Raw genomic sequence first — 21,341 nt, 5'->3', positions numbered from 1 at the left:
TCATATTTTTTCTAACATAATATACACAGGGCCGTTTTACACAGATGCCAATGTAAAACGGCCATTATATTACATTTCTGAAAAATTTTAATTTCGACAATATATATATTTTTTTTTCAAAATTAAAAAAATGCCATACCACTGTCCTTGGATGATATACAACTCACACCTTTAAATTTAGACTCTTGAGCACACCGAAAGTTGTGTAAAGTAACACTTAAAATTAAGGTGACCGTTTTACACAGGTTTCCCCTTCTGTTCGTTCACTGATGTTTTAGCCCCCGAAAGGGGCAATATTAGCCAAGTTTGGAGCCAGAAAATCGTATCGGCATGTTAAAGAAAATAGTTGCGCTAGATATAGCAAAATATTCTACTCCAAAAAAGTGTGCCCAAAACATGAGAACATATATGAATTTTGTAGACACTTATTCCTACGCAATATAGGCGTCAGGAAAGTAATTTATACATTAGTGAATCTAATGTTTGATACATACATCTTGATTACACAACTTTTAACACTGTATCAGTTCGGAATATTTGAGATGACCCAAAATAGGTCGAAACATGTTAACAAGGTACGTTAAAATTTAACACAAGAAAGTGTTGTCATACATATTCCGAAGTAATGTTTGAATTGGGGAAGTCAATAACTTTCGCATTCTATTACTAATTCATCCACGGTACTAGCACAGTCTAGTATATACAGTCACGAAACTCAATACGTATTAATATGCATCCATTTATTTATTTATTTATTTATTTATTTATTTATTTATTTATTTATTTATTTATTCTGGTGTAGTTAAGGCCATCAGGCCTTCTCTTCCACAACACCAGGAATACAAATACAATAACAGAAATAAAAAGGAAAAAAAACACTATAAACGAAGTCAAGTCATACAAAAATATACACAGGTTGCAGTCACACAAACTTTAAATGAATGATTAAGTATAATTAATTGTATCCTAATTAACTAACATAAACAAGAAACTTGCGATTTTAATCTGGAGTAAAAAAAACACAAATCAACACTTCTAGCAATATCTAAAAAGCATTAAACAAGACAAAATTTTCCAATTTAATTTTGAATTGTGATAAAGTCCGGCAGTCCCTGACATCATTAGGTAGCGAATTCCAGAGACGAGGTATTTCTACAGTGTAGGAGGATGAGTATAGAGACGTTCTATGATGAGGGATAGAAAGAAGTGCTTGATGTCGGTTTCGAAGAGTTGTAAGAATTTGAAAGCGCGATAAGAGATAATTCGGAGTAGAAGTATGCATGAGTCTAAATAGAAGAGACAGTGAATGTATTGTTCTTCGTTCCTTCAGACGCACCCATGAAAGTAGCTGGAGGGAAGGTGTTATATGGTCAAATTTACTAGTATTGCAGATGAATCGTATGCACACATTATGAACACGTTGTAGTCTCTCAGCTAAGAGTGAACTTACATCAGTTAGTAAGGAATCGCAATAATCAAAATGGGGCATTACAAGCGTCTGAATAAGATTCTTTTTTAGACTAAGTGGTAGAAATTCTTTCATATGGAACAAGGAGTGAAGTTGAGAAAATATTTTTTTGCAAGTGTGTGTTACTTGGGTGTTCCAATTTAGATCGCTATCCATAAAAATGCCAAGATTTTTAACTGTTTCACTGTATTTAACAATAATCCCATTCAATGTTATATGTGGTATAGTACCACTATCAAGAGTACTTCGTAGACGATTATGTCCCATTACGATTGCTTGCGATTTCTCTGGATTTAACCTTAATCCAAATTTGTGTGACCACAGTGAAATCGAATTTAAGTCTTCGTTTATTTTATTTACTGCGTCACTAGTCTCATCAGGGTGGAAATGCAAATAAATTTGCAAAGTCGTCAGCATACATATGGTATTTGCAGTGTTTTATCATAGATAGTTTCTGACCACTAGGGTCGCTAAATAGCCTCATTACAGACAATGCGCAATATTACCGGCACAGTCTATTGTTCCTAGCACCCTCACAACTCAAGCTTCGTGACTGTATACACTAGACTGTGGTGTTAGATTAGAAAAGTGAAGCACTCACCAGAATTTTGGCGGCGGGTAGCCTTGAGCCACACAAGGAAGCACTATATCCGATCCTCGGCGACCATGCACCACAGGAGGGGTCTTGTCCGTCAACTGTGGCGCCACAGGTCCTTTGGGCTCTGCACATAGCAACAAATAAGCTACTTTAGAATAACCAATACAAAAGTGAGGAGCAAAAATATGTTTATGGAATGCATAAAGGGGAATGGAATTATATAGAATAATATAGATGGATAGGCATTATAGTTGGAAAATTACATTATTGCATAAGAGAAAGTTCATTAAAGTGTACATGTAATAATTTATTTATTTAATCCGACAGGATCAAGGCCATAAGGCCTTCTCTTCCATCCTACCAGATAGCACATATAAATACAAAAAAGAAATACAAACACTGATGAAAATGATACAAATTAAGTTAAAGCCCTATAGAGGGTCAACAGAGTCAAAAGTACATTATAGAGCTCTCATCGAGCTAATACAACAAAAAGAAAAAAAACAGAGATAGCAATGATGATATTGATAACTGACAATAATAATAATAATAATAATAATAATAATAATAATAATAATAATAATAATAATAATAATAATAATAATAATAAATACATTACATATTAATTTTCAATTTTACAACAGCATAGTTCCACACCTGAGGAGTAACGGTCAGCGCGTCTGGCTGCGAAACGAGGTGGCCCGGGTTCGAATCCCGGTTGGGGCAAGTTACCTGGTTGAGGTTTTTTCCGGGGTTTTCCCTCAACCCAATACGAGCAAATGCTGGGTAACTTTCGGTGTTGGACCCCGGACTCATTTCACCGGCATTATCACCTTCATATCATTCAGACGCTAAATAACCTAGATGTTGATACAGCGTCGTAAAATAACCCAATAAAAAAACAGCATAGTTACAATATTTACTATATGTCATGGGTTAAGGTGAAGTTGCGCAACCTGACATGTGTTCAACAAGCAATTCCACGAACTAGAATGTGATTTTTTAATTTAAATTTGAATTTGGATACTGTCCGACAGTCTCTGACGTGGTCAGGGAGAGAATTCCAGAGGCGTGGAATCGATATGCTGAAAGATGATGAGTAGAAGGATGTTCTGTGCAGAGGAATAGAGAGAAGGTACATGTTCCGGGTTCGAGGTAGTGAAAGGTAAACAAAACGAGATGCTAGGTAAGAGGGTGTGGAGGTGTGGATGATTTTAAATAGTAATAAGAGAGAGTTGAAGAATCTTCTTTCTTTAAGTGGACTCCAAGACAATTCTAGTGACGGTGTTACATGATCGAATTTTCTAATGTTACAAACGAAACGAACGCAGATATTGTGAACACGCTGTAGTCTATGGGCAAGATCAGTATTTAGATTCGTGAATAAAGAATCGCAATAATCGAAGTGGGGCATCACTAAAGTATGGATCAGGTTCTTTTTAAGGCTGAGAGGTAAAACATTGGTTAAGTGTTTGAGGGAATGAATTATGGAAAAAGTTTTCTTAAATATGTAGGTCACTTGACTTTGAAAATTTAAATTTGAATCTAAATATACCCCTAAATTTTTTACTGTCTTACTATATGTAATTGTAGTATTATTTATTTTTGTATTTGATACAGTGGCTAGATCTATTTTGTTTAATGCTCGTTGGTGGCCCATTATTATAGCTTCTGATTTGTCTGGGTTTAGTCTGAGTCCAAATTTTTGCGCCCATTGAGCTACAGATGCTAGATCTTCATTAATTCTGGTCACAGAGTCATTGATTGTACAAGTTCGGGAATGAATGTAAAGTTGTAAGTCGTCAGCATATAGGTGGTGTTTTGAATATTTTAAGATCTTCGTTACGTCGTTTATTGTTAAAGTCAGAACTTATATTTATTTTATGCTCGACCATGCCGAAATGTAGTAATTATACACCTGGTAGCAGCCCTTTAATGGACCTCATTAAAGTACACCTATTCATTAAAGTTCAGGTGTTCCACCAATCAGAAAATACCATTGTAGCAATATGAAAGCGCAAGTATCGATTATTCTCGGATATGCAATCGAAAGACAACTAGCGCGAGATTAGACAAAGTAAAAATGACGGACACTAGTGATAACGAGCTGCAACTTGCACCGCCGGAAATTTCGGCAAAAGCACTCGATGTGACTAATAACCTATTCCCACAAAAATCAAGAAAGATGTACGAAAAATTCTATGTACAATTCATGGATTGGAGAAACTCAAAATCCATAAAGTCATTTTCGGAATCAATACTTTCGCGTCTGCGCAGATCTCACAATTTACGAGGTATTGCACAAGGTCAGTTCCGCTCCTTAGTCAGATAAGAATAACATGAATACTTATGAATAATTTCAAGTTAGAAATATGGTCGAGCATAAAAAGTCGTATGAAACTTGACTATAATGGTAATGAAGACGCTCGTATGAAAATTATGAAACTCGCTTGCTCTCGTTTCATAAACATACTGGCGTCTTAATTACTATCATTATAGGCTCGTTGCATAACGTACTATTAATGATCAGTCTACTCGATTCTCTGTGTTTTGCTCCAAATATTAGAGCAAATCAAGAGGAAGGGAAGGAAAAGAAAGGAAGAAAGAAAGAACAAAAGAAATAAAAATGAATGAATGAATGAAGGCACAGAGTAGAAACTGAGAATGAAAAATTGATATAGAAAGAAAAGTTAGTGTCATTATGTGAAGCGCACTTTGTCATTAGGTGTAGGTAGTGCATAAGAGGTAATTTATATAATAACCTCATTAAGTATAGCCTTTGTTATATTATCTACGTTTTTCGTAGTCTGAAATACCCACAGCCGTGTTCTCTAACTTTTCCAGTGACAGAGATTTACAACACACGCTAACAACTCCTTCAACGACAATCTTGGGAATACGGCAGCAAGTCAGATTTAAAAAAAAGTCCCCTAACAGACTAGAAAACTAGCGGCGTAGCTCAGGGCTTTGCGATTTGTAATCGTCTTCCCAGTCTGCCGTCAGACGCAGGTTCGTAGCCAGCATGGACTTATTACCTGAACGGATCTTTTACTAGTATTTTTTTTACCAACTAGAGCGAATTTTAGGTAGCCACATGGTTACTAATTCAGCCAATCACCAATTCCATCGAAGCTACATTAGCATGCACTTGATAATGTGACCATTAAAAATTTAGAAATTAAAAGATTTACCATCACCTAAGGGTTAAGGGTTCTCACACAAATATTTTAGGACTGTCATTGTATACAATGTTTCATGCCACGCTTTATCTCAGGCAAGCAAATTTTATAACCGAGCGAAGTGGATGAGTGGTACAGTGGTAAAACGCGGGATTCGCCTTCGGGAGGCCACTGGTTAAAATCCCGGAGTCCAGCATTCCAATTTGGGGTTTTAGCACTTTTATCAATTACAGTACAGATTAGTTTAATTCGACAATGCAAAAATCTACTTATTCTGTAATTAGAACATATTTCTTTTTCAATCAACGTTAAAATTGCATATTAAATTCGAACATCTGAAGCTTACATTTTGTTTCATATTCAATAACTACAAACCTGTCTTAACCCTGATGTAGTTACAGAAAAAATTACTATACAGGGTGTTTAAAAAATACGGGGCATAATTTCAGGTATGTATTTCCCACATGTAGACAATCAAAATAGTTCATTACAACGTGTGTCCGGAAATGCTTTATTTCCGAGTTATGGCCTTCACAACATTGAAATTCACCGGAACGTTTTTCTTATCGCAGGTCGTTGCCGTCAAAGGAGACATTAAGAGGGCACTCTGACAGTTCATTCCGAGGCGAAGGTTACATTCAGTGTTGTGTAGGTACTTGGATCGAAGGTTTCCTGATCGATGGATAGGTAGAGGTGGCCCAATTGCTTGGCCTCCACGCTCACCTGATCTGAACCCTCTCGATTTCTACTTGTGGGGCCATTTAAAATCATTGGTTTATTCGTCTCCGGTGCCTGATTTGGAATCCCTTCGGAATCGAATTGTGGCATGTTCTGAGGACATACGCAATACTCCTGGAGTTAGGGATCGTGTTCGCAGGTCAATGAGACATCGATGTGAGGTCTGTATTCAAGCAGGAGGTGGACATTTTGAATATCTTCTGTAATGACAACGACCTGCGGAAAGAAAAACGTTCCGGTGAATTTCAATGTTGTGAAGGCCATAACTCGGAAATGAAGCATTTCCGGACACATGTTGTAATGAACTATTTTGATTATCTACATGTGGGAAATACATACCTGAAATTATGCCCAGTATTTTTGAAACACTCTGTATATAGAGAGAGACTAAATAATAATAATAATAATAATAATAATAATAATAATAACAATAATAATAATAAAATAATAATAATAACAATAATAATAATACTAATAATAATAATAATAATAATAATAATAATAATAATAATAATAATAATAATAATAATAATAATAATAATATATAAGAGTTAACGGTAAGTAATGTTATTAATTTCAAGATGTTATTCTTTGAGATATTTCAAACAAAAAGGTTTAATACACTTTTGCTCGTTTTTGTTTCCTTTTCGAGAAAAAAATTGTTTCATATGAAATATTTCATCTCGTGTTTTAGGAAAGTTATTGATTTAATTCCAAATATCCTCAGTCAATTTAAGAGAGCAGGGCATTATGATAATAAATGAATACAAGAATTTTAGTTTTGTCTTTTAAATGTCCAGCAATTTGATCCGAACAAATGTTACATTTATTCCTTTCCACAACGAAAAGTTAAATTTGTTCGGATCAAATTTCTGCACATTTAAAGGACAAAACTAAAATTCTTTGAATAATTTATTATCACAGTACACTGCTTTCTTAAATTTACTGAGCATATGGGGAACTAAATCAATGGCTTTTAAAAAATACGCTATGAAATATTTCACAAAAAAAAAATCTCGAAAAAGAAAGAAAAATGAGCAAAATTGTATCAAACTTTTTGTTTGAAATATTTCAAAGAAAACCCTCTGAAATTAATGACGTTAATTACTTTTCACCCTGTATATACAGGGTGGAAGTGAAATAACCCTGCACATTTTCAGATCGAATAGCTCATATTTTATGTAACAAAAAAAAAAATAAAATAAAAAGTGTAATACATATCGGTGGAAACTTCATAGTTTTCTCAGACAAAATTGCTTTATTTATTAAACGTTTAACACCTTCTTATTCGGTAACTATTGCTAGCAGAATTGAGATTTTGGTACACATCGATAGAAAATCCATTAATAATCAATTATTCCTGTGGCGTCTATCAATAGCGTGGACGGTTTCCGTGTAAATTTAATTTAAATTCATTAATTTCCAGCCATATAATGCGACCAGATTGCAACACTGTAGTCAGAGAGGGAGGTGGGAGATAGTACGCCTAAGGAGATAGACCTGAGTTCTTGACCTCTTACGTTTTTATTACGAGAAGAAATAAAATATGTGAGTGGCGATGTTGCTAGACTGATGAAGATTCCAAATTAATTTACTAATTAACCGAGCATTTCATCACAAAATGTAATACAGGGTGATCCGTTTGGGTATAAATAAAATAAAACACCGTAAAACATTTACTACTGAACTTTATTTGTTGAAACTTTGTGCATAAAACACTGAAAAATGGAAGGACCCCCATTGCGCACCCTGCACAACTCATAACGGTGATGCAATTCAGCCCATATCCGTTGTAACATAAGAGTGGTGATTTGTTGAAAAGCTTGAGTAATTTTTAGTCTCAGATCATCAACGTTCCTGTGTTTCTGTGAATAGACAATGTCTTTAACAAACCCCACACGCAGAAGTCAGGATGGGTTGGGAGCCAAGCCAAGAGATAGCTGCTTCTCATACTGGGTTTCGCCTGCGACCTACTGCATGTTTTTTTTTTACGCGGAACCTGTTTCTACAAATGTTCGATACCACAACATTATGGAATCGTATTTAGGTACTACATTAAGCACATCATACTCACGTCGAAATTCTCTTTGAACTCTTTTAACACACTCAAATTTAGCATACCAAAGAACACACTGTGTCCGCTGTTGATATGTAGTAGCCATTTTAATCATCTACGATTTTCATTTGTTCTTTCAGATTACGCATTGTTTACTGTCATATATATATATATATATATATATATATATATATGGAAACTCACATCTTTTAATGATAATATAAACAGCAAGAAATTTTTTCGACAATCATAATAGATTTATAATAATAAATTAATATTATCCATACCTAAACGGATCAGACTATACGTTTTCTAATAATTTAAGTGTGCCCTGTCGTCCCTTTCAATCTGCAGTATTATTTCACTTCCATATGTACAATTAAAAATATATAAAAAGATACGTTCTTCTTTTATATACACTCTTCACTATTAACGTTTAGATATCGAAGCTAGAAATTCAATGATTTAAAAGAAAATTGTGTCTACTCTGAATATAGAAAAATTCCGTGTAAATGTAGAATATTAGTGAGTAGCAAACATTCAAATTATATTTTTAAATTTCATAGAGATCGACGGGTAGTGAAATAGAAAATTGTCGTTGCTACTGCTCACAGATTCCGTACCATATTCCAGTGAGTGACTGCAGGAAAGAGCAACAAGCGAGATGTCCAACGCTATTGTTCACAGCTGTATAAGTGTCTCCCTTAACCCACCAGGCAGTAGGCCTACTTGGAACAGAATTTATTTGTGAATATCTTTATTATTTTACGCACAGAAGTTCTGTGTTACTGGCTCTTCTGCATTCCCAATGTTGAAGAATAGAGCATGCAAAAGTTTAACGCTACAAAAGAAAGTTGAAGTTATTCCACTGATAGGCTACTTTTTGTGTGGATATGGATATAACAATTCAGCAGTTAACCCAGATATGCATGAAATATTTTTTTGCAATTTTTGTGTAATTTTCAAATCTCATTTAATGCAGTATATAACTGAAGTATTTGTATGGTGTCGAAACATTCTAGTTGTAACTGGTTGAGCTAGAAATAGGTGTCCTTTTAAAAGGACAGTAGGCATATGAGCATACATTTTGATGCTTATATGAAAGGAAACAATGTAATTGTTGTAATTTATAATAATAATAATAATAATAATAATAATAATTGTTATTATTATTATTAACAAATTATTACGTTGTTATTTTATTATAGTTTCTTTATTATTACTACTAATATTATTCTGAAGAACGATGCATTGTGGCTAAATTCGTTTTAACTCTAGAATGCTATCGTGATTGAATAGTACCGTATTGCTATTGATACTAAAAATAAGTAATAGGCGAAAAGAGTGTTGAAATTTCGAGGAGGAGGTTATATTGGGAGAGAAGTGACGATACATATAATGAAGCAATTGCTGTGGCAATGTCGATAGACAGGTTTCAGTTAATTTCCTAAAATCTACATTGTTATGACAATGACAATATAGATAGAAAGTAAGACTTCTTCCAAAAATACTAAATGAAAAATAATAGAAACTTATGTCCGTTCAATACCTTCCTCCAGAATTCAAGTCACACAGAGTATGTGTGCACTCAAAGTTGGATTTCTGTCGTCTTGTCAGCCCACTAGTGGTATGTGGATAAAAAAGGAACAGTTGAGACGGTATTGGGTGTAGTTCCTGGATAGTTAAGACGGCAGAGGGTTGGTGCGCTAAGCCAAAGATCCCGGGATCGATACCCGGCCCGAGAATAATTTTTCCCTTGAAATTATTCAGATCTTGCTGTGTTCGCAGAGGCATTGCTTTGACCTTGTGTCTGCTCTTCACACGCAACAAATTTGTCACCCCATTCCTAAACCCTCCCTCTCCTCTTCAAGAAAACTATGCTGAAATATTTCTGCTCCTGCTGCAAGCTGTGAACCAGATAGATTAGTAGGTACTACATCACGTTTGACCCCTGAATCCCCGTTTGTTACGTCTTCAGTGGCATTTGTAGGCTGCAATATAGTGATATGCCTGTATTTGAGATGAAATTTCGCCCGTAGCATAATTTTCAAACGTAAATAGCATTTCATGCAGGGAATATGCACTAAAATTGAAAAAGCGAAACAATTTCAAAATATATGGGGATATGCCTACTGTCCTTTTAAAAGGACACATAAGTTTTCATTATTGTAATGCAGTGGCGGCTGATTGACTGAGGCAAGTGAGGCCGGGCCTCAGTCACTTGGCTTAACTGAAATCAAATTTTGTTTTTATGTAATGTATTAGTTATTTGAATGAAGCATATATCGCTGTAGAAGCATTTGAAAACTTAGTGATGTATATAGACCTGTTTTGCAGTAAAATTTGTTCCTGAGGCCAGGATCGCTCGTGCCGGGTCTGGCTTGTGATGTATATAGACCTGTTTTGCAGTAATATTTGTTCCTGAGGCCAGGATCGCTCGTGCCGGGTCTGGCTTGTGATGTATATAGACCTGTTTTGCAGTAAAATTTGTTCCTGAGGCCAGGATCGCTCGTGCAGGGTCTGGCTTGTGATGTATATAGACCTTTTTTGCAGTCAAATTTGTTCATGAGGCCAGGATCTCTCGTGCCGGGTCTGCTTCTGGATTTTCGTGTGTCTTCGCGGGCTTTTGAGATTGCGCTTAAAACGTGGTAACTGAGGCACAATTCGTCTGCCTTGGTCAGGTTTCACTCCTCCCAACCATGGGCCGGCCTCAAGGGTAGATTGGGGTGGGAATAGGGTGACTTGTCTTTCTAAATAAGCCATAAATAACAAACATTCCAGCTCTTTGGCAGGCGGAGACCCACACTGTTCTCTCCTCTCATGTCTTAGTTTATGACGTAAGCGAGGGTGTTGTGCTATTGTACTTCGTGTAGTGAATCTGGGCTAATGTTATTATGTATTTCGGGAAAATATAAACAGAAACATATGCCAGAAATAATGCTGGTGTAGTTAATTCATTGTCAGAGCGTCCTTTTTCGAGAAGAAATAATATTGAAAGAAAGGAAGTTTTAAATAAAGAGAGAGCCGACCGAGATACCTACGACATCGCTGACAATTTTTCTGACAGATAATCTTAAAACGCGAGTTTCTATTGCATCCTGGTATGGGCAACATAAATGGTTAAGTGGTAAATTGGTGCAAAATAAACTTCTCTGTTGGCCTTGTTTGTTGCTGTCAAAGGAAAAAATAAAAAGAAAAGAAAGAAAGGGAAATTTCAACACATAATGTGGGTTGCTTCATCACACTGAAACAATCACTGAAACTCACAGCATAACAGCTTATTTGGTGAGTGAAATTATTATTTTTATTACTAGTAATAATAACAGACTAATGTTAATAATAATAATAATAATAGACTAATATTAATAATAATACTACAGTAATAATGATATTAATAATATAATAACAATAATAATTAATATCATAAATAAACATATTCTATCGGAGGCACTTAAACTAGTTGCATCTGGCCTCACCGAGGATTTCGAACACCGGCCGCTACTGTTGTAATGTCGTAAGGAATAGATATGTCGAACGAATTGTGGTCTCACGTTATATTTATGTTTATTAGAAGTCATTTGATCTACAATAATTTGTAAAATAATTCCGAACTGTAACAATATTTAACTTTCTTATCTGATTTGCGTCTCAGATGCCATAGCTGAATTAAACGAACAATTCTCACGTTCACATCTCAAACTCAACGATGACCAGAACTCTCATTACCAGTCTTACCACACCTAGCAAGCCTCTAATTAAAATGAGTAATAGTGACACCTGTGAAAAAGTAAATGCGTTAACTGTAGAGAAGGTAATTCGAAACATTGACAACTGTCCTTTTAATAGGACAGTAGGCATATGTGGGTTAATGTACAATGTACTTTCAGTGTCCATTATTTTATAATTGTACGAGGCGCATCCAGAAAGTAAGTTTCCCTATTTAAAAAAAAAGAGAACACACACTTTCAGGAAAACATTTATTGGCAACAGGTACAGCAATGTTTCAGCTATTTTTCAACATAGCCACATTCAGAATTGAGACACTTGTCGTATCGTGGGATCTGTCGTAGAACTCTGCCGCCTGGGAATAGAACCGCGTGTGACAGACGTCTTCACCTCTTCGTCGTTGCCAAAACGCTCACAAGAGAGAGAGGGAGAATGTGAGGGTGAGGGTGAGGGTAAGGTTGTGGGTGGGGGAGGGTGAGGGCGAGGGGGAAGGGAGGGAATGGGAAAGGGGAAGGGGAGGGGAGAGGGGGAGGGAGAGGGAGAGGGGAAGAGAGAGACAGTGTGTGTGTGTTTGTGCATTAAAGAACTTTATCACCGACCGAACCTAGCAGGCGGCCGGGGAAGGAATAAGAGCTTCCATTTCGGACCACTGCTGCCACGCTACTGGCATCAGGCGGGACCTGTCCGGCTGGCATATGATTGATACGTCATAGATCTGTTATGCATGCGCAATTGACACGGCTAATTACGTTTACTTTCAAGGGGGAAAAATGGGGAAACTTACTTTCTGGAGGCGCCTCGTATTTAATTCTTTCTTTGATAGAGGAATTGTTACAAAATTTGAAAGGGGTAAAAATATACAGGAGTGTAGGTTCCAAAACGAAACAAAAATGCTATTCCATATTTGTAGCACTTCCGCTATCCATTTTCTAAACAAAAAACGGTTCATTTGTACTATATATATGTCGATTTTTTAAATTCCCCTTATAGGCTAGTTCAGATTAGAAAGGTTCCACTGAAGAAAATAATTAGAAAACTAGTTATTCAGAAGGACAACGCAGGACTGGTTTCCGCTTCCACTACGAGGAAAGATACAGATATTATTACGCAAGACCTAACAGTAGAAATGTACGCAGATTTTTTTTTTTCAGATAGGCCTATGGCAACGAGATAGCAACACATCTTTGTGGGCTAAGCTGTAGATGACAGTAAATTGAAAATGTAATGTTGCCTACCATTCCCAACGGAGCCGAAATGTAACTAAGCATTTACAGTGACCATAAATAAACCTAAAATAAATATTTCATATAAAAAAACTCAGCGAAATATGTAGCTTCGAGTAAGTCTCCCTTTTATATTACTCACTTCAAACGAAATCATTTTTTTAGTAAAATGAATACATTCCATTTTCCTAATTCCCATATGAATTGACTCACTAACAGTTCGGACGAAATCATTGCAAAAGGAAGGGAGAAGAGTCAAATATTATGCCAGGCATCACATTTCTGTAACAGGTAGGGTTGAAATCAGTAGCGGCCGGTGATTTAAATTCTCGGCGAGACCAGATGCAATTATTTTAAGTCCCTCCGATAGGAAATGAAGAGTTCGCGGGAAAAACGATGAATGTCACATTTCTCTTAAGGATTAGATAATGATCTAATTGAGTCTATAACTGCAAGATGTAGTGCTGTTTCTATAGAAAATAAAGGAAGGGATTACTGTATTCTTGGTGATAATTCTCCTTTTTACCATTTTTTCATAAGAACAACATTAAATTTCGTAGTGAACCAATGAATTAGATAATGACATCAACCTTAACAAAACTGTGACATTCATCGTTTTTCCCGCGAACTCTTCAAATGTTTATTCATGATATTAATTATTATTGTTACTATATTATTAATATCATTATTACTGTATTATTATTATTATTATTATTATTATTATTATTATTATTATTATTATTATTAATGAAAAATAATAATGTTACTCACCAAATAAGTTGCTACGCTATGAGTTTCAGTTATTATTTGAGTGTGATGAAGCAGTCCATTTTATGTGTTGAAATTTCCCTTTATTCCCTTTCTTTTATTTTTTCCTTTGACAGCAACAAACAAGGCCAACAGAAGAGTTTATTTGCACCACATTACCACTTAACCATTTATGTGGCCCAAACTAGGATGCAATAGAAACTCGCGTTTTAAGTTTATCTGTCAGAAAAATTGTCAGCGATGTCGTAGGTATCTCGGTAGGTTATCTCTTTATTTAAAACTTCCTTTCTTTCAATATTATTTCTACTCGGAAAAGGACACTATAACAATAAATTAACTACATCATTATTTCTCGCATTTGTTTCTGTTTATATTTTCGCGAAACACATAACATTGGCCCAGACTCATTACTGTATTACGAAGTACAATAGTACAACACCCTCGCTTAAGTTATAAACTGACACATAAGGGGAGAGAACACTGTGGGTCTCTGCCAACCAAAGAGAGAGAATTTTTATGTTATTTATGGCCTATTTAGGAAGACAACTCACCATTGCTATTCCCACCCCATTCTATCCTTGAAACCGGTCCATGGATGGGAAGAGTGAGAGCTGACCAGGCCACGAGGCCAGACGAATTGTGCCTCAGCTATAACGTTTCAAGTGCAACCTTAAAGCCCGCGAAAACATACGAAATGCAGAAGCCCGACTCCGCACGAGCGATCCTAGCTTCAGGAACAAATTTTACTGCAAAACAGGTCTATATACATCATAAAGTTTTCGAATGCTTCTACAGCGATATATGCTTCATTCAAATAACTAATATATTATAAAAAACACAACATTTGATTTCAGTTAACCCAATGACTGAGGCCCGGCCTCACTTGCCTCAGTCAATAAGCCGCCACTGGTTGAAATGCGCATTTTTGTTAGAATCTAAAAGAAGGTAATTTATTTTCTAGCACCGAAACACTTCCCCTTAGTATCTGGTATAATGCAATAAAAAAGAGGTGAAATTTAACGAAGGGAATAAAGATTAGATGGAATAATAAAAAGACAAAATGAGAAAGAAATGAGATCAAGTAGGAAATAATTAGATCTAAAGAAAAATACATACATAGGAAGAGAATATGAGAAGATTCTAAAGTGAATTTGAAAATAAAAACAACAGGAATAATAAAGTAAACCTGTGATAGAAGTGAATACATATTTTTTTAGTCATGAAAACTATAAAGAACAGAAAGAGGAAAGAAAATTCGTGAAGGTAACAAATTATTTAATTTTAGTTGGATATTTAACGACGCTGTATCAACTACTAGGCTATTTAGCGTCGATGAGATTGGTGATAGTGAGATGATATTTGGAGAGATGAGGCCGAGTATTATCCATAGATTACCTTGCATTCACATTACGGTTGGGGAAAACCTCGGAAAAACCCAACCAGGTAATCAGTCCAAGCGGGGATCGAACCCGCGCCCGAACGCAACTTCAGACCGGTAGGCAAGAGCCTTAACCGACTGGTAAAAAAGTAAAAATTTTCACTACGCAACAAATATAAATTACAAGATGGATGCTACGGGAGTCCTTCTTTGGGACATATTAGTTTCTTGCCCTCCTTAATGACATTCTGGAGTTCGAGCCCGACCGACGACCATAAATATCTTCAGTATGCTTTTCTTCAACAAAATCGAGGGAAAGTGGCGCTCCCACATGAATTCTTGCCCTCATTAACGCTGAACCATCGGTGTAGGTTATACAGGAGCTTCAATTAACCAATTAGTAACACAACGCGTGTTGTCTATGCATGTTGCGAAAGGCTAGACTGCATGAGAGCAGCTTTTGAACAAAATCCGTGCTAAACTTCAAAAGAGCATGGACGCTCAACCGTCGTAATGCTACACCTTGAAAAATCTAACGAACAGAAATAACTTATGTTGGATAAACTAGACACTCAACCCACCCAATTAATACAGATGAGTAATTCATTCATAGTCTTCTCTTTAAGGACAGGTTCTTTACTGCAAACACAGCACTCCCAAAACTCACCTCTTTCTCCGCCTTCCTGCCAGTCTCCTCATACTACCCACATGAGCCGTTCAGAGCAGAAGTGGTGTAAAACAAAAATGGTTAATGAGGGTTAAAGTAAACATTCTGTAAAATACAGCGCAAAGTAGCAATTAGTATTCAATTTATTTAAACTATTAGTAGTTAGTGAATAGCAGGCAGGCCGTATTAATTGCTATTTTGCGCTATATTTTACAGAATTTTTACTTCAATCCTCATTACCCAATTTTGACTTACACCACTTTCGCTCTGAACGGCTCATATATCATCTGATACCTTCTTCTACATCGAACATTTTCCTGTTCATCATTCCCTCAAATTCATCCTTTAGTATGAAGTTTATTATTAGACAATGACCCACTCGACTATTTTACTCTTCTTGATAAGTAAATTAATCTCATCAGGTCAATTATTGAGTTCTTATTCCGTCAAGTGTCTGTATACAAGTTTATAGGAAATTTATACAGAGACAACATTTTATTTTTACTAACATTTCTAATATTAACCTGGCTATACCTTTGGATCAACGATTAAGAACCGCAAATACCGTTTGCTACTCCATTCCTCGACTGGAGTTCGATGATACTGGCGTAATATACAAACAAATCACTTTATTAGGTATAGGAGGGAAGAAAAGTATTTCTTCCATTTACATAAACTAGGAAATATCGCGATTTTGAGTTTGATAATTTTCTTTAGGTTTTTGTTTAATCAAAATACAGTACAGTATTAACAATGAGTGTTTTTACTCACGAACTGAGCTTTTCATGCGGACGTATTCATTATGCAATGTAAATTATACTGTCTACAACACATTAGCGTACAATCTAGAGAATGAAGTTAAATTGAAAAATAATCCTAATATTTAAACACATTTTTGAAAATGGTGGCCGTTCATTTCGATACAGGCTTCAGTTCTAATGTGCATATTATCTTACTACAGACTATTGTACGTAATTCCAATTACCAGGTTCGTACTTCGTACGAGTAACTCATGTTAAAATAATTCTGTACCTACTCTATAAAAGAGACATTACGTACTGTAAATTCAATCTTCACTTCTGCCCGATACGAAAAGATAAAATTACTTAGATCTGCTATCTACTGTCCGTCCTAGTGGTTACATCGCAGCGTCGTAGAAAGGGAGGAAATCACTTGACAGTTAATTACTTAACGAGGCCCTTTTATTTAAGTTATTTTAAACAATTGTATGGGTATAACATTACGTAGACGTCCAATTCCTAACATAAATTAATGTTCCAAGAAAAGAGTTAAGACAACCCAGCCACTAGCATTTACAGAGAGGCGAATAGAAGCAGGTGGGGGAAACCGGGATGCGACGTAGGCAAATGGAAAATGATGTAATGTTGAAAGCTCTTTCGCCACTGGAAAACGCGAACACATTTTTGGAGCGTACTGTTTACTATGACCGTAAGGCTACTATGACTGTATATGCGGTCTTGGATCTGTGTGGAGGACGGTTGAACTTCATTAGTAGGAGGGGTGGGAGTGAAATACATTCACAAACTCAGGTACAATAAAAATTGAAGTAAAAATAAAATGATGTCCTTGTACATTGCATTTTTTTTTAAATATATTAATTGTTTTCTGTGTTATGTGTTACAAAGTGCTTTATTCCATCACAGATGTTATTCAATCAATGTCAGCATTCCTACTAACAAGATTGTGTAATATTGCTCTTAACTCATTAGCCTTCTAAATTTGAAACCTTTGGAAATACCTCCCTCATTCCTCTGAGGATGTTAGAAGTAAAGATAGAAATTTACCCAGAGAGACTACAAGCTTAAGTATGCATAAAGTGTTCGTTGTACGCACGAGAAACATATCCCCATTCAATTGCTGCGATACAAGACACGTTTCAGTTGTAACCTGGCCATACCTCAGGCTTCACGTCATTCATGACGTAACGATAGTCTAAGCCAGCCGTGGCGAAAATGCGACTCACGAGCACATTGTGGCTCGCAATGATGGCTATGCATTTCTCTTGCTTCCTTCCTTCCCCAACCCCCACCCTCTCGCTCACCGGAGTCAAACTCCGTTCCATTTGTATTTTTTGTCTCTGACCTGCGATTAGCGTATCGTCGCAGTGTCTCTCTCGAAACCATGTACCTCTATAAAAACGAAAGTTTCAAGTACGATGGGAGGACGCATTTTTTGCTGCCAATATGACGAGAATATTAAATGTATGATTTTGTTCACAAGTATTACGAGGAAAACGGTTGTATAACATATAATGGCATTATAAGTTACTACATGTTACTGATGAAACGTTAAAAGGTTAATGGCCGGTTTCACCAACCTTCGTTATCATTATAACGTCTCGTTAAATAATTTAATGACACGTTAGTCAGTTTTTGTGTTTCACCAAGTATCATTATTGCTAACGCATCTTTAAATTCATCTTTAATTTATTAGGACCTATTCGTCGCGTTAAAACAGTAACTATGCGTTAAGAAGTCAACAACATTGCGGACGTAATTATTCGATGATGAAGTTCTTTATTTAGAACTTCAACATAACGACGAACTTATATGTTGTAACAACACTCGGAATAATCATTCTGAAGATTTAAGTGATAAAGAATTCCACGAAAGCTACACATTAAGGAAATAAGTAGTAAGAATGATTCTAGAAGAAACTGAATACCGGTATACTGTATAGGTTAGAATACGACAGATAGAAATCACCCACTTAACACCTCTTCAACAGATTCTTCTCGTTTTAAAATAACGTTGCGGGAAGTTTTGAAATAGTAATTGATGATATGAACGGGGTATCAAAAGCTGTATTGTCTAGATATGTGAATAAATTATCAGACGTACTATCAACATTACAATAGTCATTATTTCTATAGGCCTAATAAGCTTATAGCTAAATTTTATGTTGTCATAGACAACATAGATTGTGTATATGTTCCAATCGTATATCCTGGCAGTAATATAGCCAAAATATTCTGCAATAGAAGATCCTATTTTACCTTCAATATTCAAACAATTTCATAGGCCTATGTAAAGTTCCGCATAGAAAAATTGTGGCTAAACTAGAGCTGAGGTAGTTTCCTTCGTACTCTGCTTATACACCTTGCACATACGAATCTGTGACAGGTTACGTTTGATTATTTTAGGTTTTTGTTGTGCCTTGCATATATGATCAACTGCATTACCACAAAAAAAATCCCTTATAAATTCAACGATTTTCACTTCTACCTCAGAACTATCTCAGCGCTAGTTTATTGAAATTGTAATAGGTTAGAATACGACAGATAGGAATCACCCACTTAACGCCTCTCCAACAGATTCTTCTCGGTTTAAGATAATGTTACGGTCTACACGGATAGCACAACATTCCAAAGGAGGATGCCTTTTAAATGAAAAGGGTGCAAAGAGATTTTCTTTTAGGAGACAATGGATACCCCTTAAAATCCAATTTAATGACACCTCTCTTGAATCCTGCCACACAAGCATGGCAAAATTGTTACAGGGTACTAATAAATCTGCATGAAATACAGTGGAAAAGTAGTATGCAATTTATGGAAGAGGCGATTTCCCATCCTAAATTTAGGCCTAATATAACTGCTTAGAATGCTTTGTATAGAATTAATGTTGCATCAATTTTTAAGCTGTCGACCTTGTAGTCCTCTAAATTTTCTCAGATTTCCTTTAGAAGCTACAATTTAACTGCTCTACATTCCTATTATTTACATTTGGAAGCAGCTGCCTTTTTTTTTTTTTAATTGTGGTATGACAACATAATGTATTTAGGAAGATGTTCTTAAAATTACTGCCTCTTACCCGTTTGCCTATGATTGTTTCCTCATGTCAAACAAAGTCAGCCATGTAACCAATGAAATTCGCGATTTCGAAGCCATGGTCGTATGAAAAACAAAACATGCAAGATACAAGTACAAAATCCCTTCGTTAGTAAACGCCTGTTAATTTTAAAGATACGAGGCTTGGTGAAACAGTCAACTTTTAAAGATTCCGTTAAAATTAAACGATCCATTTGCTGACAAGTCGTTTGTGCTGATTTAAAGAAGCTTGGTGAAACCGGCCATAAGTGTTGTTGTTATCATCATCATCATCATCATCATCATCATCATCATCATCATCTGTGTACGTCGATCCTTTTTCAGCAGATGTACGAATAATGCGGTTAGATCTTCAATTTAAACGCACAGATTTACAATATGATGTTAAATGAAAGCTAGATGTAAGGACTTGACAAATGTAGAACTTTTCAAATCTTTGCCAAAAAATAAATATCCAAACCTTCGTTCTTTCGCTTGTTCTTTTGAAGCCACGTTCGCTACAACTTACGTTTGTGAAAAATTATTTTCAACAATGAAAATAGTAAAAACCAAATTTATATCACAACTGATAGACAAATACCTTTTTGATCAACTACGACCGGCAGTAAGTGACATAATTCCTGATTTTGAAACTCTGTCGCAGAGACATTCTGAAGACAGTTAATTTTAGGTTGTGATATTTTTCATTTATTGTTCATTTCTTTCTTCGTTACACGTACTAAACATTAGTTTGTAGCCTTGTACTGTATAAAATTATATTTAAGTGGTTGACGCAAGGAAAATGAAAATCCATTAATAAGTCAGACAATTTCTTCACTTCCCCTTCGGGTGTCCGCCTCCCTTCATAGGTGCTATGCACGTTGCAGGTTGCACAGTGGCTCGGCGCACGATCGCATTTTCGCCACGGCTGGTCTAAGCACAACTAACCTAATATTAAGTTGTGGCATAAATTCCTACCTTCAGTTATAAGCTATTTTCAGGATATCGAGACTATCGTTTATGGAAACGTATGAATATTGATAATTCCATTCCACTTCATCAACTCGAAGCTTCACAGTTAAATAGAGTTAAAAACGCTTACTCTGTTAACTAAGTAATTAGGTCTATATTATATTCCTAAATTTAATTTTAAAATTACCTTTATACACAGTGTTTCAAGAGAATATACCGCCACTTACGGAGGTTATTTCCGAAGTCATTCTGACCAGAAATGTCATATAAACATGTGTCCTAATCTCAATATTTTCAGAGTTACACTAATTTGAAGTTGTTTGGAAAGAATATTGCAATCAGAGAATGAACTATTTAGGAGTATAATTTCTTTAATTAGCTAGTATTCTGAAGCTAAGAATGTGTTGTGAATTCCATAGTTGCTTCGTACAGATTCTTATTCGACGTTTAACTACAAAATTACATTTTCTTACGCATTTATCACAACAACTGTTACAAATCACGCCACTCTTGTAAATTCTTTAAGACTGTACATTAGGATGCATAGGCTAATTAAACTCTAAAGAAACAAGTACCTAAAATCGTATGATTTGTAACAACTATTGTCGTAAGTGCATAGGAATGATGTAATTTTTAGTTTAAAATCGAGAAACAAAATCTGTACAAAGTAAATAATTGTACATATTGATTACATAACTTTTAACACTGTGTCACTTCGGAATATGTATGATAAGACTTTCGT

General features: G+C 35.6%; 1 protein-coding gene across 1 annotated transcript in view; it reads right to left on the bottom strand.

The window, feature by feature from the left end:
* LOC138707602 (cell adhesion molecule Dscam2-like) overlaps nucleotides 1–21,341 on the bottom strand; it is a 1,410,362-nt gene that overhangs the window by 351,238 nt on the left and 1,037,783 nt on the right. Inside the window, exon 5 of the mRNA XM_069837241.1 lies at nucleotides 2,070–2,190. Coding sequence (XP_069693342.1) covers nucleotides 2,070–2,190 — 121 coding nt within the window. The remainder of the gene's footprint in view (nucleotides 1–2,069; nucleotides 2,191–21,341) is intronic.

This window comes from Periplaneta americana, chromosome 10, assembly GCF_040183065.1.
Source record: "Periplaneta americana isolate PAMFEO1 chromosome 10, P.americana_PAMFEO1_priV1, whole genome shotgun sequence".
Classification (NCBI taxonomy): Eukaryota; Metazoa; Arthropoda; class Insecta; order Blattodea; family Blattidae; genus Periplaneta; species Periplaneta americana.
Note: the sequence above shows the minus strand (reverse complement) of the source record. Positions and strands in the feature narration are given on the sequence as shown.